Source organism: Saccopteryx bilineata, chromosome 7 (assembly GCF_036850765.1).
Source record: "Saccopteryx bilineata isolate mSacBil1 chromosome 7, mSacBil1_pri_phased_curated, whole genome shotgun sequence".
Taxonomy (NCBI): Eukaryota; Metazoa; Chordata; class Mammalia; order Chiroptera; family Emballonuridae; genus Saccopteryx; species Saccopteryx bilineata.
The window spans coordinates 78696495-78716615 of NC_089496.1; the positions used below are offsets into that span (position 1 = coordinate 78696495).

The 20121-nt window shown below is 35.9% G+C and overlaps 1 protein-coding gene across 3 annotated transcripts in view; it reads left to right on the forward strand.

Moving 5' to 3' along the window:
- Positions 1-20121, forward strand: part of PCGF5 (polycomb group ring finger 5) — a 125786-nt gene that overhangs the window by 90711 nt on the left and 14954 nt on the right. For 2 of the 3 annotated variants that reach the window (XM_066240231.1, XM_066240230.1), the window contains exons 5-9: positions 78-137; positions 2608-2753; positions 10802-10900; positions 13568-13657; positions 19316-19375. In XM_066240231.1, coding sequence (XP_066096328.1) covers positions 78-137; positions 2608-2753; positions 10802-10900; positions 13568-13657; positions 19316-19375 — 455 coding nt within the window. The remainder of the gene's footprint in view (positions 1-77; positions 138-2607; positions 2754-10801; positions 10901-13567; positions 13658-19315; positions 19376-20121) is intronic. The other variant, XM_066240232.1, reaches the window with a different exon arrangement.

The window sequence follows — 20121 nt, forward strand, 5'->3', positions numbered from 1 at the left end:
TATGAAATCAGAATTTCTATTACATATTTCATGATTGTTTCTGTTATTTTTATAACTCTTTTTTTCTTTTAAATTAGAAGAGCTTGAGCGTGAATCTGAATTTTGGAAGAAAAATAAGCCTCAAGAAAACGGACAAGGTAACTTTTTCTTACATCTGTATCTGACAGCATCTCAAATTGATTAGCTTTTGTAGCTTTGGTGAACTAATACTCTCTTCACACTTAAATTTCTCCTGTACAAAATTCATGTACCCCTTTATATTTTGAACCTTTTATTATGAATCTTTTATATGCAGTATAATCATGAGATTGCTCCCAGTAAAGGTAATAGAAAACAGAGGAAATCAGACTTGGGGAAGCAAAACAGGAGATAAAACAGAGACCTGCTACTGATAACAGCAGTGTTCGATGGAGAGCTCAGGAAAGCAAAGTAGGAAAGAGCCCCAGCATGCAGGTACACACGAGGGCTTTGGTTCCATCTTGCTCATTCATTTGAGTCGGAGAGGGAGCCGAGACACACTTCAGTGTCAGAGCATGGCAAGGCCAGCTTGGAATGGCGTTTCCAGAGCTGGAGCTCAGGTGATACAAACTTGTATATATCCTGCAATTTGAAAAACATTTCCAGGTGCTTATGGCAGTTTTCCCCATTGTCAGTGCTAAGTGTCCAAATTTCCCTTCTGGGTCCCAGGAGACTCAGCAATCAGTAAATTCTTAATAATTTCAGCAATGTATCAAACATTACTGGGCAGAGGAAAGGATTTTAGTAAGTAGGAAATTCACACAAAGGGAAAAAATGTATAACATATCTGAAATTATGAGGAAGTAGTCTCCTTTCCCATGATATAATCTGTAAGATTTATTTCAAGGTGACCTAAATATGATTGAAGGCTGTCACGGAGGCATGTGTTTTCATAGGCGCACCTGTGAGCTTGAGCTCCCGCCTCTGGTTTTCCCATAGATCATAGGACTGTCAGTTATACATAATACTGTGTAACCAAGATGAGTGAGGAATGCTCTTTCTCTTTCGTCTGTAAATGGGGGTCAGAGTTTCATTAGTTTAACAACTGTTGGGCTGGCTTCCTGTGTAGGAGGGGAGATTTGAGCATAGTTTTGAATGACTTGGTTAAGGTAGCAAGGGATTATTTTTTATCTATAACAAAATAGGCAAAAAAATCAAACCTGGCAAAAAAAAAAATCACTTAACTAAAGGCTTGTTGTTTTACCAAAATGTAAATTACAATTTAGACAGTAGTGCTATAGTAAAAATTATATATAATATATATAAAGTTGACTAAATGTTCCAGTTTTTGACTACCTGCTCAAGGGGGCAGGGTTCAAGATCGTCCTCAGAAGCTATATGGTAGGTTTAGTTCATGACTCTATACATCTTATAGATTGGCTTGTGCAGAACTACTTTACATTTTTCTTCCTTTTCCCATTATTTCTCTCTTTTTAAAGTATTTTATAATACTTAGTATTTAGTTTAGGTGGAGAATTTGGATCTTTTCTTGGAGCTGGGAGGTTGGTTCATAAAAGTCTGTCTCAGTCTCTAGTCCATGTAAATGTAGGTTCCAGGTAAATATGTGGAAGAAAGAATGCAGAAGAGAACCCACTTGTTTTTCCTGCTACAGCCGTAATGCTTATACTGTAGTCATTATAGAGGAGCGCCTGGCTTTTCCTGGGCTTTTCTACACTGGAATGCTTGGCTGACTATTTCTTTCAAGTTTCAGCTTAGAGATACTTTATCTGGAAAATTTCCCAGAATATCTGCTTCACTCTAAAGTTTGGGTTTATCAACTTTCTTATATGTGCTTGACTATGTTAGCCATAATATATGCTATATATGCTACATAGCCGATTTGACCTCTTCCATTAAAGGCCTTATCCAGCTTCTCCATCAGTACTTGCCTGCATCTCCTCCTATTCCCTGGCCACTGACGATGAGGATGATACACTAGTTTCAATATTGTTTCCTCAAGCCTAGCACAGTGCATATCTAACAGTGAAAGGCACTTAATAAATGAATGTATCAGCAGTGTAGTTGCATTATATGTATGCTGCAGGTATTTCATAGGTTAAATACATTTGGATATGTGAAATATACTATTGATATTTTTTTAATGTAGTTTAAACATATAGCTGTGTACGTGTTTAAAAAGATATTTAACTTATTTTATGAATAGCTAATCATTTGAAATTTTGATAACTTAAAGAATATTTTTAGTTTTAAAAGAGTACTTGGTTTTAAATTTGAATATATATAAAATTTGGAAGAATTTTTATGTTCTGTCCACTTTCTAAGTGATCTAAGGACTAATTGCAATTACTTTTGTGATCAGATATAGCTGCCTGGAATCTTTCTTTTGGATATCCCAGTGAACCTGATAATCTCAGGATGTGTTAATAAGTCACTGATGATTTTTTTAAATTATTTTCATTCTTGACTTAGTTGAAACATTTTAAAAGTATTAAAATTTTCAGTTATTCTTTATCAAAAAATTTTAATAAATGTTTTTTAAAGTTTATTTTTGTTTTGATGATTGATATACTGTTGCTTAACCTTGATATCAACTTCAAGTTATATCTTAGTTTCATTCAAATTGTACAGATGATACTTCAAAAGTTGACAAACCTAAAGTAGATGAAGGTGATGAAAATCAAGATGATAAAGACTATCACAGAAGTGACCCACAAATTGCTATATGCCTAGATTGTTTACGAAATAATGGACAATCAGGGGACAATGTAGTAAAGGTGAGTGGACAAGTACAGTTTTATTTTTGATATTTTATAGTAAACCTTTCATTATTTGTTGATAAATTTTTCTAATGTTTCAAAATGCTGCTTTCAAAGTTTTTACTAACATAATCAAACAGAATACCATTTTCTGACTGTCCCATACCTACAAATACCCAGCAATTATTACAGGCACCTGATTTCCAAAACCTACAACTGAACCATCCTGGGCCAATGCTACCACCTAGTGGCTAATGTGGAGAATCACACCTATATGTCTCCACCTCCTTTTATACTTTCGTTGGGAGTTCATATACATTGATTTTTTCCTTTTTTATGTGTGGTAAGCAACTCACATTTCGTGTTGGGCAGTGTCTCCAACCTTTTTGTTTATCCTCTTAATTTTCTCTTTTATTTCCCTATATTTGCAAATAAAACTATGTCATGGCTAATACAGTTTATGAACAATATAACTAATTGGTTCTGAAGTAAACTTGTAAGTCATAAAATGCCTGTGAATTTTTAAAGTCTTTGAAGGGTCCTAGATATTTCCTATGGAATTTCCATTTCTAATCCTATTTTTTTCTGTATCTATCTGCTTATTGAAACTTTTTGTAAAGGATCTCTACTAGAGAGTTTAAAACAGCCTACTTGCTTTTTTATTATAAGAAACTTTTGTTTTCATTTTAAAAGTTCACTACTTTACTGCTTAGATTTTTGTCACTTTGTCCTAGCAGATGTCAGCCATTGAGAATATTGTTTCTCTCTTTATATTACATGTTTTAATCAAATATCTATATTCAGTGTCTCTTCTTTTACTTCCATTGTATAATCTATAGGTTAGTGGGTTGAATTTTCACTAATACATTTAATGACATTTTTCTTTTAGGAAATTAAAAACAAATTTTCACCTCAGATTAAGTGTTCCCAGCATCTTACAACAAGAAATATATGAGCATAGTGATTCAATAGTACTAATCCACTATGTGGCTATTAGACAGTAAAGATAATAAATAAGAAATTTCACTCAAGGAACTTTGTTGAGGTCTTATGCAAATAGTTATAACACAATAAAATAATTAATTAGTGACTAGAGTTTGGTTGGATAAGACTTGTAGCCATTATACCTATTTATCTTCCCAGGCTTCTCTTGTTTTTTTATGCTCTAGTAGAGCACCTTTCTTTTTTGTGAGTACTTTCATCAAGGTTTTCAATAACCTTACATTTCTCTTTTATTGTCAATCATTTCTGTAATCCTCATTTTGGGGGATTCTTCATAATAGAGATTGTGAGTTACTACCTTGTAGTGAAAATTAAATCAGTAGAAAGGCTAACTATATAAAGAAATGTAAAGTCTACTCTGCGGGATTTCTAGTACTTAAAGTCAGTATTCTGGTTGGAAGTTTCCCTGATACCTAAAACTTCACATGTTTAAAGATAAATTCACACTTTCACCTAATTTTATTCCAAACATGCAATTTCAGTTTTCATTACCATCTTTCAATCTGTCATACACGTTCAAAACTTTGGAGTCATCTTTAACCTTTTATTCTTTCTCTTCCGCCTGTCCTAAGTCCTGAAAAATTCCCCAGTCCAGTGCTGCTCACCTTATATGTAGATTTCTCAGAGTAGTCTCTTAAGTGTCTTTTGTACTCTTAGTTTACTTTTTATCATTCAAGGCTGAGGCTACAGCCTAAGTGTACATAAGACCAGAGGCAAAGCTAATGTCAGACAGGCAATATATTACGCTCTGTGGGCCATATGGTCTCTGTGGCAGCTACTCATTTTACTCATTTTAGCCCTAAAGTCTGTAGACAATAGTGAGTGATCCAGCAATCTCAATTCTGGGTATATATCCAAAAAAACTGAAAGCTGAGTCTTTAAGAGATATTTGGACACTCATGTTCATAGCTGCACTATTCACAATAGTCAAGAGGTAGAAGCGCCCTGGCCGGTTGGCTCAGCGGTAGAGCATCGGCCTAGCGTGCGGAGGACCCGGGTTCGATTCCCGGCCAGGGCACACAGGAGAAGCGCCCATTTGCTTCTCCACCCCTCCGCCGCGCCTTCCTCTCTGTCTCTCTCTTCCCCTCCCGCAGCCAAGGCTCCATTGGAACAAAGATGGCCCGGGCGCTGGGGATGGCTCTGTGGCCTCTGCCCCAGGCGCTAGAGTGGCTCTGGACGCAATATGGCGACGCCCAGGATGGGCAGAGCATCGCCCCCTGGTGTGCAGAGCGTCGCCCCTGGTGGGTGTGCCGGGTGGATCCCAGTCGGGCGCATGCGGGAGTCTGTCTGACTGTCTCTCCCTGTTTCTAGCTTCAGAAAAATGCAAAAAGAAAAAAAAAAAAAAGAAAAAAAAAAAAAAGAGGTAGAAGCAATCCAAATGTCAATCAACAGATGAATGGCTAAACAAAATATAGTATATACAGTGGAATATTACTCAGCCTGAAAAGGTCATATCCAACCACATGGATGAACTTGAGAATTTTATACTAAGTGAAATAAGCCAGTCACAAAAAGAACATAATGTAATTCCACTTGAGGTATCTCTTCAAATTCATAGAAACAAAAAGTAGAACGATGGTTACCAGGAGCTAGAAGGAAGGGGGAAAAGAGTTGTTACTTAATCCATGTTGAGTTTCAGTTTATCACCATGAAAAACCTCTGAAGATCTGTTTCACAACATGTGATTTAAAAATGGTTAAGATGGTAAATTTTATGTTACATGGTTATTATCACAATAAAAATTGCAAAGAGTTTTTAAAAAAGGGAAACTGCGACCAGTTTTTTTTTTGTGAATACAGATGCTAAAGTCCTCAAAAAATACTAGCAAGCTTAATTCAGCAGCCTATAAAAATGATTATACACCATGACCAATATTCAAAAATTAATGTGATACACCACGTTAATAGAATAAAGGGTTGAAGACCACATGATTATCTTAATAGACAAAGAGAAACTATTTGACAAAATCCAGCACTCAGCAAATTAGGAATAGAAAGGAACTTCTTCAACCTGATTAAAGGCCTCCACTAAAAGCCCACAGCTATCACCATAATTAATAGTGAGAGTCTGAAAGCTTTTCCCTTAGGTCAGGAACAAGACGAGCATGTCGTCTCTTACTGCTTACGGTCAACATTTTATTGGAGGGTCTAGCTGGAGCAGTTAGACCAGGAAAAGAAATGAAAAGCATTCAGACTGGAAAAGAAGTAAAACTGTTTTGCAGATAGCATGCTATTGGTATAGAAAATTCTTAGGAATCCATAGAAAAACTGTTATAGCTACTAAGCTTATATAAGGTTACAGGATACCAAAATTAGGAATAAAATTGGAATGACAATCCAAAAATGAAATTAAGAATTTCATTTATAACATCAAAAAGAATAAAATACTTAGTAGGAATATATTTAACCAAAAAAAAGTGTAATATTGATACACTAAGAACTACAAAATGTTTAGAAGGCCTTAATAAACAAGACATCCCGTGTTCATGGGTTGGAAAACTTAATATAGCAATCCTATCCAATTGTTCTTCAGGTTCGGTGAAAACCCTAACTTGGATAGGGGTAGACATATATATCAGTGAAATAGAATTCAGTCAGAAATAAACCCATACATCTCTGATGGATTTATTTCTTACATGGTGGTCAAGATAATCCGAGAGGAAAGTATAGCACTGTTTAACAAATGGTGCAGGAACAACTGAATCCATATGCAAAAATAAGACATTGGAACCCTACTTCATGCTACATACAAAAATTAACTAAATGGATCAAATACCAAGTATAACAGCTAAAACTGTAAAACTTTAAGAAGAAAATGGATAAATTTTCATGACCATGGATTAGGCAGTAGATTTAGAAATGTTACCATCAGCACAAGCATCAAAAGAAAATATAAACTAGACTTCAACAAAGAACACTTTTGTATGTCAAAAAACACTACCAAGGAAGTGAAAAGACAACCTGCAGAATGGGAGAAAATAGTTGCAAATCATATATCTAATAAGCCTTTAGTATTCAGAATTTATCAAGAACTCTTATAAATCAACAACAAAAGGATAACCCTTTTTTTTTTTTTTATTGAGAGAGAGAAAAAGTGAGAAGCAGTAACCCATAGTTGATTCACCTTAGTTGTTCATTAATTGCTTTTCATGTGTGCCTTCAGGTGGGGGGTACTGAACTCTGTGTCCTTGGGCTTCAAGCAGCAATCTTGCGTTCATGCCAGCGACCTTGGGATCATATCAATGATCCCATGTTCAAGCCTGCAACCTTGGGGGATAAAACCCATTTGTTTGAAGTGGGTAAATGATTTGTGTAGCTTCTCTAAAGAAGCTGTACAGAATGGCCAATAAGTACGTGAAAAGATGCTAAGCCTCATTAGTCATTAAGGCTATGCAACTCAAAAGCACAATGAGACAGAATGAGCTACTGCTTCACAACCTCTGGGAAGGCTATTTTTTTTTTTTTAGAAAGGAAAATAATAAATGTAGGGTAGAATGTGGAGAGATTGGAATCCTACAGTATTGGTGGGAAGGTAGGATGTTGCAGCCAGTGTGAAAAAAACAGTTTGGCAGTTCCTGAAAAAGTTAAACATAGAGTTACCATATGACCCAACAAGTTCACTCCTAAATCTATACTCAAGAAACCTGAGCCTGACTTGTGGTGGCGCAGTGGATAAAGCGTCGACCTGGAACGCTGAGGTTTGCCGGTTCAAAACCCCGGGCTTGCCTGGTCAAGGCACATATGGGAGTTGATGCTTCCTACTCTCTTTCCTCCCTCTCTAAAAATGAATAAATAAAAAAATTTAAAAAGAAACCTGAAAACAAACATTTACACAAAATTTTTTACATGATTGTTCATGACAGCATTATTCATAATAGCCAAAAAGTGAAAACAACCCAAAATGTCCATCAACTGATGAATGCGTAACAAAATAAATCTGTCCATTGGAATATCATATATAATAAACACAAGTGAAAATACTGCTACATGCCACAACATGTACAACATGAATGAATCTCTAAAACATGCTAAGTGAAAGAGGCCAGGCACAGAAGGCCACACATTGTATGATTCTATTTATATGAAATGTCCAGAATAGGCAAATTGCTAGAGACAGAAATTTGAGTAATGATTTTCAGGGCTGGGAAAGGGAAGAATGAGTAGGGACTGCTAATGGGTGTGGAGTTTCTTTGTGTGATGAAAATGTCCTGGAATTAGGCAGTGGTAATGGTTGCACAGCCTCATGAATATACTAAAAACTACTGAACTGTATGATTTAAATGGTAACTTTTTAAAATCGATTTTATAAAGAGTGGAAGAGGGAGAAAGACAGAACATGGATTTGTTGTTCCACTTATTATGCATTCATTGTTGATTCTTGTATGTGCTCTGACCAAGGATTGAACCCACAACCTTGGCATATCAGGATGATGTTCCAACCAACTGAGCTACCTGGCCAGGGCTAAATGGTGACTTTTATGATATTTGAATTATATTTCAGTTTTTTAAAAGTTAAAGTCAAGCTTGATCATTGGTTTAGCTGATGGAGATACTAACCATACCATTCTGAAGATGAGAGAAAAATCATTGTAAGGGTTTGGGGTTTAAGAAATAAAAACAAAAAAACTCAATCATTATCATAAGAACTAGAATTTATTGAATTGTATCCTAGAACTGGAAGTCTATCTAAGTTGTGGTATGTACCACTATCTAATTTCAAATACAGTCTTTTAACTCTTCTAGAACATAGGCGTTTAAGAGTACTCTAGACCAGTGGTTTTCATCCTTTTTATACTTGGGAACTGGTGAAAATAGAATTATTTCAGGAACTGCTAAGGCAGAAATCACCTTGAGCATAAGCAAATTTGACTAAGATCATTGTGTCTTATTTCTATAATCTTCATACAACATCAGGGTAGTTAACTCTTTCACAACCAGTCACGAAATTTCTAGCAACCTGGTCGCGAACAAGTGTCTGAAAACCCACTGCTCTAGAGGAAGCACATTAAAGCAGAAAGAAGCATAGTTTGAACTGTTCCTCTTCCGACCTGAGTTTGAAGGAAACAAAGCAAAGGGATTGTATTATGAAAGGGAAAGGTAACATTCTCAAAATACAAAACAAATCTCTTGCCATAAATTATAGTTGTGCCTGAAATGTTGTCCCCTCTGGGCAGCTCCCCAAGGCCTGGGCTACAGTCTCCCTTCAACCCCTTGTGTATGTATAGTACAGTGTTTCCCTTTCCCACCTGTGTTGTACAATAAAATGGAAGGAGGAAGCACTGCCCGTAGGGTCATCTCTCTAAGATTCTCTCTGCCATCCTCATCATCATCTCCTGGACACTCTTAATAGTCATTGCCTCTCTTGAAGTGTGTCAGGTGCTTGTCAGAGATGTGTAGAGCAATCCCACATGTACCTAGCTGGGAAACAAGAAGGGTTGTTTGATATAATTATGAAGTATTTTTATAGAGAGAGGATATATAATTGTTATATTTTTATTTTCTAAGTACCTACAAATTAAATACTAAATTCCAGGCTGGAATTTTGTTAGATATTGTCAAACTTCATTGAATTATAAAGTCCTAAAACATACTTTTTCCTACTTTCTAAACATTTTTAACTCTTCTGACATCTCTACAATTATTAATAACTTCTGGAAGATTATTTCTTTATAATCATCTCGCAGGTTCTTTGAACAGACTGAGGTTGCTGTGCAGATGGGAAGACGTGGAGAGGGTCTTTCGGCACCCTCACAGCACTCCCTAGCTTACCTGGGCTAGGACATGTGCTAGCCGTTTGTAGAAAGAAAATAGACAGGAAACCTGTAGCTGAGATGGAGCAGCTAACAGAGGTCTACTGTATATTTAGCCCTTTGTTTTCAGACTAGTTAGAATGCCAGTCTTCCTCTTTGAAATGAGTGTGTTTGCTATAGAGGTAACTTTTAAATTTATTTTTCTTTTAATGGATACTTTAACCATCTGAATTGTGACTAAATGTCATCTGTAAATTTGTTTCTGTTGGTGTTTGCTAGGAAGTATATTTTCCTGATAATACATTTGCTAAGACATATTGAATAGATAATTCTACTTTTGGTTTAGTGAAGTTAATAGCATTTCCAAATTGTCTACCTAATTTTCTATACATGTAAGTACTGTAGTACTTTGTATCTTTAAAAGATCCAGTTGCTGGTATTTTGTTTTATTATTGACATTTTCTAAGATATGGGGATATAAGTTTGTTTTACATATTGGTTCATGTTTGTCATGCCCACAACCTCATTTTAATTCATTTTTCAGTTAGGGTGTCTATTCTGGATTGGTTTTTATTTTAGGGGTGTTCAACCTTAAGGATTAAACTGGTACTGCTGATGAAATGAGAAAAATCAAGGCAAAGTAAAGTATTGCCACAGTTCATAGGACACTGGGCGTGTTTCTCCCCAACCAGGAGTCCATTCTACATGACTTAGTTGCTGGGGCTCTTGTATACTAACTGGCCTCTCTCTATTGACCCCTAGGGTTCCTTAGAGCCCGATTTGAAATCACTGCTCCTTTTTAAAATATTTTAAAATTACGCCTTTTTTTAATGTCCCTAATCCTTTCAGAAGTGATATTTTATAATAAAATATTTATATGCTCCTTATGACTTTTCTACTTTCAGTTAAACTCACGATGTGTTCTTTATCAGAGGTATGCAGATTGTCTATTTGCCAGATGTTCTTAGTACACATGGTAGTACATCCTTGAAAAATATCACATATCTAAGAATTGCCCTGGCTGGGTAGCTCAGTTGGTTAGTGTTGTCCTGATAACACCAAGGATGCAGAGTACATGTAAGAATCAACCAGTGAATGCATAAATAAATGGAACAACAAATTGATGTTTCTCTCTCTCTTCCAAATCAAGTTTTAAAAATTAGGAACATTTTTACTCACAGGCACTAAAGAGCTGTAAATTGAAACATTTTCAGAATATGTTTTGAAAATACCCAAGATGGTAGTGGAAATGACACCTGTAGTTTCTTTATAAACAACATAGAATATTTTAATTAGTCATCTTTATTTTCTTTAGGGTTTAATGAAGAAATTCATTCGATGTTCTACACGTGTAACTGTGGGAACTATTAAAAAATTTCTAAGTTTAAAACTAAAACTTCCAAGTTCTTATGAGGTAAGTTAATCTAACCTCATTTTGATAATTCTTATCTGAAGTAAAATTCTATCCAAATAAGTGAAATTAACTGAGAATCCATTTGTCATGTTAAAAATTTAATTCTTAGAATGTAATATTCTGTTTATGTACTCTGTTTTTTAAATTTAACATCCTAACTAAATCATGATACTAATGCATTGTTTTATAATTAGAGTAGGTAGTTAAATAACATTAGGTATTCTCAAAATAAATATCTCAGTTAAATGGATTCTTTGTTTTTATGCCAGTGTGCTTTAGGGTGTGTCTTTTTTGTTTTTTTTATTTTTAACCTGAGACCTTTGCAATCCATTTTTACCAATTTGTCATAGAGTTCTTTTTTAGACAGTAAAACATGGTCAGAAGGGATTTTGTAAATAATGTTCCTTTAATTCTATGGTCTGTAAAAGTAGTATTGTTGAGTACTAGGTAAAACCTAGTGTTTTAGTATTGCACCTGCATAAATGCAGTTTACCAGTTTCTTTGCAGGAGAGAGAAGGAGCCCCGCTGTTGATCACAGCACAGCTTGAAATCTGCTCAGTGTTTAGAGAATATCTGTGATCCTAGGAATGTGGCTCTAAAGTAATGAGGAAGCATGGCTACCATTTCTCACCTGCCCAAATGGCAGTCTTACAACTTGTATTAATGACTTCTTCCTCCCCTTTGGGTTCTGATAGTAGCATCCGGAAAAACTGAAGACCAAGACTAGTTTCCTATGCAAACAAAGACATCAAGGGCAACATAGTTTTACAGGCTTATGTACAATAATATTAATATAAACAGTCATCACAGCAGAGAGAAAATCAGATCTGAACATAGGCATTGATAGGTATGAAGTTATCTTTTGAGGAGGCCTCTGATTTTGAACTTACTTTTAAAACTTCTCTCAAGTGACTAATTAACCTATGGATTAAAAATTCTTATTATAGTTTGGACCTACAAATATAAACAGGTTTCCAGAAACATCAACTCTTACAATAGAGGAAATATTGTGAGAGTTCAAGTCCTACGTACTTGGTAAACGTAAAAGGTAAAAACAGTTTATAGATAAAAACAACAGTGAAAATAGAAAGTAAAATTGTTCTTAGGATTTGGTTTTGGTTTTATTTCCTTCTTGCAAGATACCACATACAGTTTTATTTCCTTTTAAGTGTGACTCATTAAGTTACTTTCTAGTTTTCAGGAAGTTGTTAGAGCTGAGAGAACTGCCTCCTGATACAGTCTCACTGTGGGCACATAGAGAGAGAGCTCTGTAGGAAAAGATAGACGAGAGAGACCCCCCTGCGGCCGGGCTGTGTCTGTCCTGATGCAGAGGACTTGCCCTGGGATTTCTTAGTGATAGCTATTGGTCTCCTCCTTATTTTGCTGCCAACAAGTAGGAGGGTGATTCAGTGAAAAGCTGACAGCTGGCGGTGCGGTCACCACATTGCTAATTGGTGCAGGATAGTTTAGTTTTAAATATTAGAAGGAGTATACCTGATAAAGAATTGCATCTTAAGGAAGTCCCTTTACTTCTTTGTTATGAATTAATTTTACAGGCAAGATAAAATGAAATTATTGGTTCTTTTAAACATAAAATGCTGTCTAAAAAACATATTGAGGTTCATATAAGTCACCGTAAATTATCCAAAAAATCAGTATATTTGTCAATTATTAGCAAAATCAAATTATTTGCTAATAATTTGTCTAATACAATTAGAACTATATTTATTTTAGACCTAAAGTTCAAAATTCTATTTTCTGTCTAGCCAAATAATTTTTTAAAACCCCTTTTTCTTACCCCTTTCTGCCCTTTAAATTGTCAGTTTGCTTTTAATAGCTAGAGAACCAAAATGTTTTATCTATATACATTATGCTTTTGCTGAATTAATAAATCATTAGTTATGCTTCATTGAATTAATAAATCATAGTTATATTTCTTATGGCCTTCTGAATGGGGATTGTTTGGTTCCTGCAACACTAGAGCCAAAGCAAGCATTGATAAATACAACCCTATTTGAAATCCATGCCAGGTGAGAAGTGGGTCCTGTAAGTATTAGCGCGTTACCAGCCAGGCCGGGCCCGGAGGCCTGAGAGCCCTAGGAGACACAGGCCAGTGGCAGGTCCGAACTGTGCTCTCAGCTTAGCTCTAGGTAATTACCAGACATTCTCATTTGCCTCAGAGGTCTCATAAATCAACTATCTACATTCATTCATTTATATTCTTTGAATGTAGATGAATGAGAGGAGAGTAACTCCTAATCTTGCGTTGGCACGGGGAAAGGATTCTGAGAGTAGACTCTAGAAGGCAAGACTGCTGTGAGGAACTGTGAGGTTTCCAGTTTCTTCTCATTCAGTAAGAGGCAACCACAGAAATATGTCTAAAATATCAAAGGTTTCACAGAGACGTGGACTAAGAAATTTTACATTGTATTTCAAAATTATTATGTGTATTAACTTGAGATATAGATATGTGGGACAAGACAAACATGCTTCATGGCACTTATATCTGAATTAATACGAGATGCATCAGTGCTTGTAATAGAAAATAGTGTTCTTCTATACTGCTATATTGTTATAACCATTTGAATCTTTTTTTAATTTGAAAAAACATGTAAAACACATTCAAAATTATATATGTTAATGGTTCTATAACTATTCTTTTTTAAGTTGGATGTGCTGTGCAATGGTGAAATCATGGGGAAGGATCACACTATGGAATTCATCTACATGACAAGATGGCGACTAAGAGGCGAAAACGTAAATGCTTTTATATTTACCTATGTGTATACTTAGGTATAGACCATTGTGTTACTCATATTTAACAGGATTGCTTAGGTACTCAAATAACAAACTAGCTTGGGAAAGAGAAAAAAACGGGTTCCTCTTACTGTGTATCCCATCTGCTTGGTGATAGTTGGTCACAAGTACAAAACCAAGGTCTATGTGAAATGTGGTTTTATTACATTAAGGTGAGTTTAAAACCCCATCTAAATATGTTCAGAGCTCTACTAACTCAAAACAAAGAAGATGGCACACATTTTTAAAAACCCCAATAAAATCCAGGCACTTTTAAATACATGGCATCCATGGACTGTACGGAATGGGGGAAGGGACTCAGGCCTGCCCTGCCCGGTGTGTTTAATGGTTGACAAGGTGATATTTCTAGTCAGGGTAGAGGGACAGAGAGAGTAGAATCTAGATCATTGTTTTTCATATTCCTTATTTATATTGGAAGTATAAAAATATACTGAAAGGTAAGTGAGTTTGGAGTGGTTTCTAATGCCAGAATAGATTGACTATTGTACCTTCAGCCCTGGGCAATATGGGAGAAATGATTAAAAGGAGAAAACCTTTTTTTTTTTTTTTTTTAAATAATTTTATTTTTTTAATGGGGCGACATCAATAAATCAGGTTACATATATTCAAAGATCAACAAGTCCAGGTTATCTTGTCTTTCAATTATGTTATACCTAAGAAAATCCAAAAAACCTAAAAGTAGAATTTTAGATTTTGAACTATGTCTTTGATTAGGGTTAATTAAAAGGTTCAAGCATGTCTTATCTGAATTATATGTAACATTGATTAGGGATTATAAGGCTGATTTATAGCAATGAGGAATATAGTAGTAATGCTAACAGGAATTCTCTTCATAATCTGATTACATGAATGAACATTAAGATTGACTAGAAGGTTAGACTAAATGGCCTCCATTTAGACCTTAAGATTTTGTGGTGTGTGGGGTGTTAGGTCAAATTGTTAAACTCTGTAGTTTTTTAACTTCTCTATAAGCTAGGCTTTATTATATTTTCTCATGAAAATAGAATTATTAAAAAAAATCACAGAATTAAGAAATGTAACTGCACATAAACATAGGTAATATAGCCTGACCGGTGGTGGTGCAGTGGATAAAGCATCGACCTGGAACACTGAGGTCACCGGTTCAAAACCCTGGGCTTACCTGGTCAAGGCACATATGGGAGTTGATGCTTCCTGCTCCTTCCTCCTTCTCTCTCTCTCTCTCCCTCTTTCCCTTTCTCTTTCTCTCTCTCTCTCCTCTCTGAAAATTGAATAAAATCTTTAAAATAAAAAACATAGGTAATACAGACTTTAAATAAAATGAGGGTTACTGTGTTACAATGGTTCAGAAACATACTTACATTATATTAAATTTAGACATCTATGAAATTTCTATAAAACAAACCCCAAAATATCTTTTTTGTGTGCCATTCAATGGGTAGGATACTTGGCTATTTTTCAGAAGAAATGTCTTGATATAATGATAATTAGCAATAAACAATCATTTCTTGATGCACTAACAGTCCTTCCTAACCCTACTCTCCATTGCCTTTAAGATGCCAGGAAGTCGGAAACTCGCGCTGCTTCCCTGCTGGCTCTGCTCTCCGCTCTGCCAGGGCTGGGTCACTTACTAAACTAATGTCCACCCTGTGGTGCTTTCACTTGCTTCTAGTACATTTTTATATTAAACATTTTAATCCACCTGGGATTTGTTTAGTTATATACACATACCTATAACAAGGCCAAGCCTCTTAATTTAATCTAGCTTTTTTGCCAGAAATACAATTTATTACGTAAACCATACTTCATTGTTTTGAGATGTCACCAGTATTGTGTATATGTATCTATATGTATGTATACACACACAGGTGTTCCTGGGTATTGTATTTTGTTCCTTCTGAGCAGGTCTTATCCCTACACCAGCACTACACATTATATAGCTTTTATGAAAATCTGATCACATAATACCTCTATCTAAAACCCCTCAATTGTTCATTTTCTTTAGGATAAATTTGAATCAAGTCCAAACTATCTCACAAGGCAAATAACTGGCTTCATAGGTTACTTACTCTATGCTGCTGCTTTTCAAAACGTTGTTGGTTTTACGCACTTATTTTTTCATATGAGCTTGATTGTGGATGGGATTGTGACTGGCACTGGATTAAATTTCTAGGTTGATTTGGCTGGAATTGGCATCTTTGCAGTTGTTTATTCTATTCAGTGCGGTGGGGTACCTCCACATATGTTCTACGCTCTTCTCCATTTCCGAATAGAGTTTTCTTCCTTCTTCATGTGGGATGCCACCTCTGCCCCTCTGCTCTTTTGCCTTGGACACAGCTGTTCCCTATTCAGATCACCTCTTTCCCTTGTCCTGTTGTGGACTCGTAGGAAGAATCTCAGGGAAATAGATTTTGCCTCCATTTCTCAAGAGCAGTGACATCCCTCCCTGGACCGTGCAGCACTGGCCTTCCCTTTGCCCGGCAGGCAGTTCCCTCCAGACTCGGTGGCTTTCTATGGCCCTGCACTCTCTGGATTCCTGTCTTCATTGTGACACATTTTTAAAAGGTTTTTAACTTTAGGAATCAGATATCTGGCCACACTTAGATAACTCTTAGAAACTTTTCAGTTTATAACAATATTTTAGCCTCAGGGTTGTTACAGTATACTCAAGATTGTTATCCTCAATAGGCCTATTAAAATTGGTTTGTGTTTTGCTTATTAGTGGGATATAATGTACTCTTAAAAAAACCAGTGCTTGTCAATGTGAATACAAATGACCTGGGGAACTAGGTAAACTATAGAGCCTGCCTCAGTAGCTCTTGGGGGTGAAGGGGACCAACAACTGCATTTCTAACACTCCCCTAGGAGATACTAACGCATCTGATCTTTGGACTACCCTTTGAGTAAAGGGTTTTAGGAGATGTGACCCGTGACTACTGGCTTGCCCCTTGGCTTCCGCATCTGTAAATGGAGTGTAGGATTACAGAATTAGATCCCAGTTTGGAAGGGACTTAGTTGAAAATCCATGCAGTGTTCATCATATATTTTTACAACAAAAATAGAATCATATGTATTGTTTTGCAACTTTTTCTCATTTGATAATGTTTTGTAGAGAATCAGTAAACTTTGAAATAATTATAAGAAGTTGATGGTTACCCATTTATGCATAATTTGATTAACACACTTCTTTGGTGGACACTTAGATATTTTTTCTAGTTTTTTGACATTACAAGCAGTGAGGCACAGTTTTAGTACATATATCTTTTTGCACATGTGCAAGCATATTCATTGGCTAGATTCCAGATGTAGATTTACAACAGAGTATGCATGTTTTACATTTTTATGGGTACCAACACATTGTCCTCTAAAATGGTTTTAGCAACATAAAATCACACCAGTAAAGTATGAGAGTGCCTGTTTTCTAGTATCCGCACTAACACTGCATATTCTCAGTTTGTATTTCTCCTGGGAGTCTTCTTTTCATATCCCTTTTCTTGTTATTTTCCGTGTGTTGACTCCTAGGAGTTGTATATGTATTCTGGATACTAGTAACTGTTGTTATATATGTTGCAACTGTTTTCTCCCAGTTGTGTCCTGGTTCCTAGTTTTGCCTCAGTTTTTTGATCCTTAAAATTTGGGTAATGCTACCTATCTTGAGAAGTGTTAGTACCTCATTGTTTTGAAATGTCACTATTATCTGTGCATATGTATCTGTACGTATGTGTACACACAGAGATGTTCCTGGGCATTTTAGTAAGAAATAATGAGATATTATAAAGTATTTAGCATTGTGCCTAACATAATAAATGTTATTTTTTTATTAAGAGTTTATATAAGCCTTTATTATTATTTTTTAAATGAGAGAAGAGGAGATAGTGAGATAGATTATCACATGCACCCCCACCAAATCCACCTGGCAACCCCTGTAACCCCTATATGGGGCCGATGCTCTAATCAGTCAAGCTGTATTTAGTGCCTGAGGCTGACACTCAAACCAGTCGAGCCACTGGCTGCAAGAGGGGGAAAGAGAGGAGAAGAGAAGCAGATGGTGGGTTTTCATGAGTGCCCTGGCCAGGAATCAAACCCGGGACATTCATATGCCAAGCCAATCGATGCTTTATCCACTGAGCCAGCCAGCCAGGGAAGCATATTATAATTCTTCTATACTTAGTCTCATTTGAGAGTTTGCTATTTACATCTTTCGGTTTAAGCCTTAGCTTTCATCATGAATTCATGTTCTTCCTACTCCCCTCTTCTTAGACAGCTTTAGTACCCACTCTGAGTACAGCCCCTCTTTCCCAGGTAATCCTGGTCGGTTTTATCTTCCAACAACCCCTGCCAGTCCATATCCAGAGTTACTGCATCATGTTTGTCTTGCTTTGCTTTATTTGAATTATCAAGCAGGTTTAGGAAAAACAAACATCTATCTTGACTGATACCAAAGAGATTAATGGGGGGAAAAATAGTCAGTGAAATTGCCTCTTTCCACCTTAACTGTTTACTCTCATTAAATGCTATTTAGGACTTGCCTAGTTAGGCCAAGTCTGATAGAGCATGAGGATTCACCAGACAGAAAGGGGAAGGTTGCTAAGGATGCATTGCTGGGCACGTCTTACACATGTTGATGAGCTGCCTGTTACAGAAATTTAAGGACTAACTTTTAGGGCAAAAAATTGCTAAAGTCTTTGGGGAAATGGAAAATTTCTAAAATTTTATTTAAAAAGCTACCAATATATTTGTTTTAATAATTACTTAAGTATTCTTTCAAAGTGTATCTTATTAAAAGCTACTCTGAGATGTTAGATTTATTCCATTTTGAAGAGGCATGCAATTATATTAGCATAATATTTATAATTATGTTTAATATTAAAAAAGCAATATTTGGGAATAGCTTTTTTAACATGACTGGTTAAACTGCTAAAAGTTAGTGAGTTTAGAAGTTAATTTATCCAAGTTTTAAAATATGTTCATTCATTGATTTACATAAAACATTTTTGAGTGGCTGCTGTATGCCAACCAGTTCTAGGCCTTAGCAATTAAGATTGCAAATATAACTAAGATATAGGCTCAAGGAGCTCACAGTCTGATGTAATTAAAATATACATGGAGACTATGAATCTAATCTGAACAAGATAAGAACTAAATCTAAAACAAAATGGACCCCTTACAGGTTGAGGCAAATTTCATGCCCGTATCACAGTTCCAATACCTTTAAACAGTTCAGCGAGTAGTTGAAGAGATCGAGAAGAGGTTAATCATAGGAAGGGATGGACTCAATAGGGAGCCGCTCCTGGATTGAAGAGCTGAGAGTTATTCCCAGGAATTAGTATTTGCAGAAGAGATGGAAAGGATGGGCCACTATTTTGGTGTAAACTATTTGCAAATTATTATTTAGTTTATTAACTATTAAACTTTTATTTAGATACCAAAATTGCTTCAAGCTAAATTTTACTAGTTATTTATTATCAATTTTTTTAAAAAACTACCCTATTTTAGAAAGTATTTACTTAAAATTAATCATGTTGACTCATGTTTGACGTTAAATATTTTAAATGATCATTTTTAAATATGTATCCAGTTGTGGATGCCTCTTATCTGATGAGTTCATCTCCTCCGCAGTTTCGGTGTCTGAACTGCTCAGCTTCGCAAGTCTGCCCTCAGGATGGCCCTTTGTATCAGGTAAGAGGCACTCACGACTGCACATATGACCCTAACGATGCTGCCCCATGGGGACTGCTTTCATCCCAAACTCAAGTTGCTCAGACATGTAACTTTGTGAAACTTACAGTTATTTGAGCAACAAAACTTTTCAAATTATGTCTCCAAAATTTTCCATTATTTTAGTTTTCTTTAAATATCCACTTAATTTTAGTAAACTAAAAATGAAACTATAAATGTTAAGGCCATTATTTATGAGTTAGGAATTTTTAATTACCAGTTTTAGCTCTAGGGAAATCTCTGTTCTATACTTAAAAAAGATAATAATAACACACAAAGAAGTATTAATTAATCGCTCACCCACAGTGGAGAGAAAATGCCAGCTGAGGGGGGGCTGAAGAATGGCGACAGCAGAATGTAGGCGGGAGCCTGCGCACGAGGCCTGCCCGGAGTCTGTTCCTGGGCTGCCTCTTCTAATACAAAGCGGCAGCGGACTGGTTTCATACTGCACTAAGAAAACTTGAACATGGGTCTGAGGAAAGTTCGTCTAGTAAAAATACATTTTCTGCATTTGGCAAACAGAAGGACTGTGGGTGGTACAGTAAGAATTACTGTCCACAGATGATCTATGATCAGCCTTAATCTGTGGATTAATTGAAGCATTTCTTTAAAATTCCCATTGTTTTTGAATATTACTCAGCCATTAAAAAGAACAAAATCTTAACATTTGCAACAGCCTGGATAGACCTAAAGGTCAGTGAAATAAG